Source organism: Mus caroli, chromosome 2 (assembly GCF_900094665.2).
Source record: "Mus caroli chromosome 2, CAROLI_EIJ_v1.1, whole genome shotgun sequence".
NCBI lineage: Eukaryota > Metazoa > Chordata > Mammalia > Rodentia > Muridae > Mus > Mus caroli.
In genome coordinates, this window is record NC_034571.1 from 53,376,474 (window position 1) to 53,384,468 (window position 7,995).

Below are 7,995 nucleotides of genomic sequence, written 5' to 3' on the forward strand. Positions count from 1 at the left end.
TTCTGATAATTCCCAATACCAGACGAGGTGTGTGCATTCTGAACAATGAAGGAAGGTGGGCCTCTGAGGTGGTTCAATGGGTGACGCGCTTGCCTCAAAGCCTGATGATCTGAGTTCAATCCCCAGAACCCATATAAAGGTACGGTGTGAGAACCAACTCTACAGCACTGTCTTCCAAAGTCCACGTGTGCACACATACGTCATATACCCACATACAGCAACAACAGATTTTTTTTTTTTTTAGAAATTTTAACGGATAAAGGAGTACAAATTTTTTCACAATTAATATGCTGACCTACAATATGTCATAGGGAGAAAAATAAAAGGCTATCAAAATGTATATAGGTCTTTGTACTAAGCACTTAATTAAAAAAAAACAGTAAGATTCACTCGAGTTCTTAAATGTATATTTTCATAAGCTCTTGTGTCTAATTGATACACAGTAACTGGACATACTCATTCCTCCTGTCAGAGGAAGGAGACACTAGGAATCCTGGGAAGATGCAGCAATTGACCTTACTATCCAGAAGCCTATTTACTTCAGATCAGTCAGCCCCTGTTCAACACAGCCTCGTGGATTCACGCTAGGCATTGTCTGTTCTAGTCACTGATGACTCCCTTACCAGAACTTCAGCAAGCTCTCAAACGTGAGTCACAGAGAACAGAGACCCCCATGGCTGTCTCACACCCCCTGAAGTGGAATAAGCACATGGTTGCTTGGCACCTCCTGCATTTAATGAGGAAGCAATAATAAGCAACAAGAAACAGACTTTTCCAAGCCCTGGCTGACTTCTAGAATCACAACCAACATTGCCTGCTGCCCAAAAGGAAGGGAGACATAGAATTACCGACACACTCCAACAGGGTTATCTGGCGAGCCACCGTTCTCTGTACCAGGAAAGGCAGACCGGAGCCACTTCCTGATGTACACGAGTGATCTAGTAGTTCCTGTGATGTAAAACAAGGAGAAAAAGAAATCACTGAGCAACAGTGCCCACTTCAGCGTCCTGCAATACATGCTGTGGGAACCCACAGGGTTTCCAGCAACTCTGGACATGTGACCCGTTCAAATGCCTGAAAATCTCCTTTGAAAGGATTAGTTATATGTCTTGGGAAACTTAGAAGCAAAACCTAAGGCAGGCTTTCCTGATGGATAAGTCATTCTTTCTTAAGCTCTATAGAGTTTTCTAATCAAATATGCAAGGAAGGAAACAGAGCTAAGCTAACGAGCACATTAGCAAGGCTGAGGGGCTGTGCACGAGGAGTCAGTAGGAAGGATGGGGGTGGGGGATACTTGAGCACCAAGAGCTGGGCATTATCTACTATCATCTATTCTGCTATGCCCACTAAATGTCTATCAAGTGATCTACTTCGGTTGCCTTACAAACTAAAGGTGTCTAATTGGAAGCAAGCAAATTAGGACTATGAACAGCCAAGTGTAATATCTGTAATGAAAAGATTCTAATAATATGTGGGTCATTAAATTGGTACTTATAGGTGTGTGTGTGGGTGTTTCTGTGGATGAAGATTATGGTTTTTTTTTTTTTCAGGTAATATATGAACAAGCAGGTCACTAAATTAACACCTACTTATCATTTTTCCATATGAACTGCAAATTAGAAAGGAAAAAGGAAAAAAAATTTATATATATATATATATATATATATATATTTCACTTAAAACATAACACCAGAGTCACACATTGATTTCCCAAATGAGCATACTGGCAAAAGGCTGCCAGTTAGTTCATTCATGAAGTTTTCCTTCACACTCTCAGCAAAGGCCCAGCGGCAGGACCCGGCCTGGACTATCTCTAAGGCACAGCCCTACAGCCATGGTGATGGTGGAAAGATTAACCCTGCCCAAAGTTCTTCCTTTCCCAACACATAAACTGGCCCATTAAAGCAACATAGATTTCTGTGAATTTCATCTTCTCTCCTTTCTATGGAGCAAGACTGTGAGATACTATGGATCAGTAAAATTACCAAAAGCTAAACACTCAACAGAAGAAATTCAGAACCCCTAAAAGTTACAAAAGAATAATCAAGAAGAAAAAAAATGTAGATGAAATAGGCTTTGTGTCCCCCCCAACAACTCTATTCGTTCAATTCTTTTTTGAGGGGAAAAAAAAACCCCTCTGTATATTGAGCTGTTGCTTTTCCATGAGGCATCGTTTTGGTTCTAATTAAGGGTACAGATTTGGGGAATGGAGCATCAGGAAATCAAGCAAAGACTAAGCAAGACCTACCTACCTCAAGTTCTGAAGGCCCAGCCGCGGGCGAGCTTCAGCAAGGTTACTCTTTGTCAGCTCACATAAATGAACATATTGTTTGAATAAGCAAATAAGGACATCTCGTTATTCCTTACTGTGTCATTATATGGTGACACTCTGTCAGCTGCATGGCTGGGCTATGTTGAGAAGACTGTTATGGCGCAGGCTTTCATTCCGATTTCAAAACCCTAAAAGCTATTTAAACAGTAATTTACACTAGATATTCCAATTACTGCCCTTGGTAATTAGACATGCTAGCAGCTTGGAGGAACACAGTCCCGACTAATCTACGTTAGCATCTTGCTTTGCCGAAGCCTTGTCGGGAATCATCCTCATGTCTTTCTGCTACACAAATCTCATAAACCCCACCTCCTTTCCCCTATACCTTAAAACAGACTTCTGGACAAACATTTCATGGAAACAAGCTACACCCTTTCTCCCAGTTCCACCATCACATCACAACTCAAATAGGTATGCAAAACGATGTACACAGACTAACTTGTTCCTTTTTCATTCAGACAGAACCCTGATGGGACAGGAATCAGGGCAAGACAGTTCCCAGCCTGGATCCAGCATTATTAATGTACTGACACCTGACTACAGGGGGTACCTATGGCTGCCCAGGTATAGCATGTGAGCCAAAGATGACCACTGCTTAGCGTACATCTTTTCCAGAAAAGTAACGAAAGACGGTTGTAGAGGAAGCCTAGCTACAGAACTCCCAGGCACTTACGGACTTGTCAGGCAGTGAAGCCAGCCTGCGGGCATGACGATCTGGTATGAGAAGGGAGCATAGCATTAAACAGCTCTGAATCACATTACAAAGATAACTTGATTGACTTGCGACTAGCTAGATTGTGACAAGGAAAGAGCTGATTTGGTTGTGTTGTTCGCACCTAACACCCACGGAGCTTTGTCTTTTGCAGAGAAACCATGTAGTATCCATGGAGAATGCTGTTACTTTATTCTTCTGCACTCTATAGTAGGCTGCTTATGGTGAGTGACCTACTTCCCCGAGTTAACTAAAAGTTTAGAAGAGTAACTAAAGGAACACTTACAGTGTCGCGCTATAGCTTTAAAATGCAGGAGTGGTTTTAAAGTTTTACTGCATATATTTGTTTGCTTATTTGTTGGGGGTAGGGAGATAGCCTTGCCACGGTACATATTTAGAAGTCAGAGGACAGCGTGTGGAAGTCGGTTTTCTCCTCCTACCCTATCAGTCCTGGGGATTAAATTTAGGTCATTAGGCTCAGCAGTGAGCATCTTTACCCTCGGAGCTGCCTCACTGGCCAGGAAGAAATTTCCAAATGTATAAATAATAGCATCTTCTATGCTGAGGAAGTAAACTCCAGGGAGGGTCCTAGCACCAGTTACCTGACTTTGAAAACTTATAGAATATATCAACAATTTTATTGTACGTTGAAATGATAAAAGGTATAAATGGTTTGCTTTTCCCCCTATTTACTTGTTAAGCTGGCTACTCAAGCATTTTAAACTCTGTATGTGCTATGCTCAGTTGTACTAGAGGACCCTGGTTCAACCAGCTGACTACTCTCCACAAGGGGGCAGTACTGGAGCATCAAAATCTTAATGGCTACTTCTGAAGATGTCAAGTCTCTAAATTATGGCGGATGCACATAATCTATGGGGAAAAGGATTTCTTAATAATAATGAAAAGATGCTTCCTTTAAAAAAAAAATGTTTGTTGTTACAAATAGAGTAACTGAAGACCACCACTTCAAGTTCTTTAAATCTCTGGTCCACCAACCATTCTTTGTCCCTTTTCCTCACATTCTCCAAAGAAAAGTAACCACCAAGGATCTACTAAAATCTCCTAGCCCCATCCCTTAAGTGCCTGTCTGAAACGGATGTCCTTATTCGCAGGAATTATGTTCTTATATAAGGTGCTCACATGCGCTTGGCTTTTAGCCCAGTGACTAGTCACCATACATGTCTGCGTAGTCATTGTTGGCTTTGTACACTCAAAACAAGAAAGTATCCACCTCCATCTCGTTGTTCATAGGCCTCCCTCTGGGGTCACAAACTCACCGCTAGAGTGCTGTCTCCCACATTGGTGGTGATGAGCCCTTCAATGGTACCATACTCCACGTCTCTGGGGTTCAGGCGCTCTTGATTGCGTCTTTTAAACTTCCTGAGAGCAACTCCAAGGATGCAAGCTATAAGACACACTGCAAACACCACCGAGAGGATGATAAGGCCAACTTCCAGGTGGAAATTCTGTGTTCCGGGAAAGGACTTCCCTGGAGAATGGGAAGAAAAGAGTAAGTAGGCATGGGGACCACAGTTTTCTTTGTTATTTGCCAATATCTTAGGTAATGGCTCCTGATCTCGACCAAACCATCTCACGTATCAAAACAATTTACAACTACAATACTTCCTAACATTTAGACAATGGCCCAGACACTCATTTAAGTGATCAGTCCATTAAATAGAACTGGGGTTTAGAAAGGATTCCACCAAGAATCAGCTGTATTTTAATGCATGAATGCTTAAGAGCTTCTTAAATACAAGAGACATATAATCCTTGATGTTAACTCTTATGAACGTGGACTTCGGATGCAAAGATGCTTTACAGCAAGCCTGATGGACAGCCTCTATACTGTAATATCCCAGTGAGAAAGCGCTGATCTCCTCCCTAAGCTTGACCTGTCTCAGAGTTCCCTGCAGCCATCCACTCTCTACTTAAAGGTTCCTTTATAGTGTTTCTTTAACTCCCCAAGTCCTGAGAATCAGGCTGGTGCTCTATAGTGCATGCCATCTGTATAATTATGCGTAAAAGTGATTTAATAAGTGACAGCTATTGTGGCCTCTCAAATAGGACATTCCTTCCAGGAAATGCCTTCTGTGAAAACACTGGGTGTTGGGAAAGTGAAAGGGCTCAGAGGGTCTCAGGAGATGCTGCAAAGCCTGACAGCCTGAGTTTGATCCCTAGAACCCACACAATAAGAGAACCAATTCCTACAAGTTGTCCTCTGACACGCTCAACACACATGTGCAAATGCAGGGCCATGTGTGCCTGTGCTTGCGCACACACAAACACAACCAAGTCAATACATAAGTAAAGGTGTGCAGCATAGTGTGTTCATGAGGATCTTCACACTGCTGGCAATGTTTTTGTGTGAATACAGACGTTTCTTCCTGTCCATCCGTTCTGTTAGCAAAGGATTAACTCAGTGAGCATAAGGAAATGACCTTTGAGTTAGTTACTCAAATATCCAATCCTTTTCAAACCCTTGTGTTTGACCCTATTTTTATATCCCAATGTAGCCTGTTCTACCTGCCCGAAGTGGGTCACAGTAACTTCAAAACTGCCATGTGACCTATTGGTCTTTTGGCTTCCAGTCTCCTGCCTCCTTCCTGCCTTGTGACAGTCCTAGCAGTGAAGGCTCTGTGTTGTCCTCTCTTATCCTATTTGTGCTTTCCCTCTTCCACAAGGACAAAATCATACAATTCAATCTATTAAGAGGTACTTACTGTACATTACAAGAATAAATTTGGCTTGGGGTGGGCCTATATTAATATTGACAGTAATGTGAGATAGACAATGAGAGTTCAATGAGAAAAAGAGTTTCAGAGGAAGATCGACTTCCAAAGGATTCGGAATGCATAAGAAATACATGAGGGGAAATCGCATAACTTCAGGGCTCATGCACTCCCTCATCTGACTTCTGTTTCAGAAGGCAAGGGATCTGATTTGGAAGGGTGGGCAAGGTTTCCTTCATCTTCTTCTTAACAAGGGCAAGGCACTTCACACAGACACCAAGCTAGTGTTCCTACTTCTCTCGAATCACACATGCCCCATACACCCATTTGTGATGACCTGCAGTCAGCGAATCTGTCCCCTTCACCCATCCTCTGGATGCATGTCACATCACTCGCTTTCCCCAAAACACCACTCTCCTTTTAAATTCCAAAGGCCATGCCTGTGTCTTCCTCACCCAGAGTGACCTTCCATGGCCCATCAGCTCTGGTTCAGCAAGTAGGAAGAATGCTTCTGGCTACGCAGATCCTTAACCCACACAGACTTGGGGCAACACTCACAAAACCCCTTGATCTAGTAATAGAAGGAGCCATGGGAACCTTTAGTGGGCAGCTGGGCCGTGATGTTCCTGTTACACCAGTCCCCTTGGCAGCACTCCACAGCCTGGCCAGGTGACGGCGGGGTCTTACACGTCATCTTCCCCTGCTCATAAACCTGAAAGCAGCCCTTCTGGTAAACATGGAAGCCATCGTTGATGCTCAGAGAAGAAAAACACTGCTGGCCTTCACAGTGGTCCTCGTTCCCGCAGGAGAGGCCCTCACACACACACATGTAAAGTTTCTGGTTGACCTTGGGCTTCTCATCTGCAAAGGAGAGGTGAGAAGGAGAAACAATTCAGTTCTATGAGCTTCGCCCCTTTCAGAGTTAAAAAAAAAAAAAAATCCAAACAGGTTTGGATTTAAGATCACCCCAAACCCAATCACAGAACCATCGACACTGACCAGTGTCTACACTCCAGATTTTCACTCAAACAAATAATAGTTCCATCTCAGTCTATGAATGTATCTGTCTTATGTTGTGCATCCATCCATCCTCCTTAGGATTATGCTAGCACAGAGAGTGGTACTGTGATGCCCAGACTCCTGACATGGAGTCCCTCTCCCATATCCATAATTCCTGAATCTAAACTAAATATTTGATGGGAACATAATGTCTGGCAAATTTATTTTATACAAAAAAGGGGGCTCCTAAATAAATACTTGGAAACAGTTAGCACCAGTTCCTGCTAGCTCTGCACTTGTAACCAGGTGATGTTTCAGAACTTAACTGCTTCAGAACACACTTGTACGAGAGTTTATAGCTACAAACCAGAGTTACTGACATTTTCAGCTAGACACTAGACCACTTGTGATAAGAACACTTGTGTTTGCACACTGGTTAAAATTCTAACAAATAGCTCTTAAGAATCATCTACTGATAACCAGGAGAGGTGATGCACGCCTTCAATCCCAGAACTCGGGAGGCAGAGGCAGTGGATCTCTGTGAGTTCAAGGCCAGCCTGGCCTACAGAGTGAGTTCCAGGACAGCTAAGGTTACACAGAGAAACCCTGTCTTGAAAAACAAAACAAAGGAAAAAAAGAGGAATTGTCAACTGGTAAGGAACATGGGGGGGGAAACTGGCTTTAAACACTCAGTCCAAGGGCCCAAACAAAGGGAAGGAAGCTGTATGTAACAATTAGTTAGCAGGTAGCACCAGGGACCAGGTAGTCCCTGGCGATGTCAAGAAGCTGAGTCACAGGAGAGGCTGCACCATCACCCCCTTGCCCTCCCAACTGCCTTCTGAAAACACTCATTTGCAGTTCCACTTTCACATCTCATCCCTCCTCCCTCCTCCCTCATCGGGAATGACTGGTTCAGACTTGCTACTTCCAACACTTTTAGTCAGCAGGGAAGGGAAGGGAAGACAGAATGTGCAGAGTCCAGTCCTAAAGGCTGTTCCTTAGCCAAGGCCACGGTCAGCAAAGCCCTACTCAAGGAAATTCAGCCTCCAGAGCTCGTCCAAGGTCTGTGGCACAGAGAGTGAGATAATTGTCTTTTGAGAGAAACAGACAGTCAGACAGGACAGAGACAGAGAGACAAACAGAGACAAAGACAGAGACACAAAGACACAGATAGAGAAAAAGAAAGAAAAGGAAGGGAAGGGAAGGGAAGGGAAGGGAAG

General features: G+C 43.4%; 1 protein-coding gene across 4 annotated transcripts in view; it reads right to left on the reverse strand.

The window, feature by feature from the left end:
• Positions 1 to 7,995, reverse strand: part of Acvr1 (activin A receptor type 1) — a 129,412-nt gene that overhangs the window by 27,202 nt on the left and 94,215 nt on the right. For all 4 annotated transcript variants that reach the window (XM_021149842.1, XM_021149833.2, XM_029470101.1 and 1 more), the window contains 3 exons: positions 6,374 to 6,637; positions 4,322 to 4,533; positions 849 to 948 (listed from right to left, as the gene is read on the reverse strand). In XM_021149842.1, the coding sequence (XP_021005501.1) occupies positions 849 to 948; positions 4,322 to 4,533; positions 6,374 to 6,637 (576 nt within the window). The remainder of the gene's footprint in view (positions 1 to 848; positions 949 to 4,321; positions 4,534 to 6,373; positions 6,638 to 7,995) is intronic.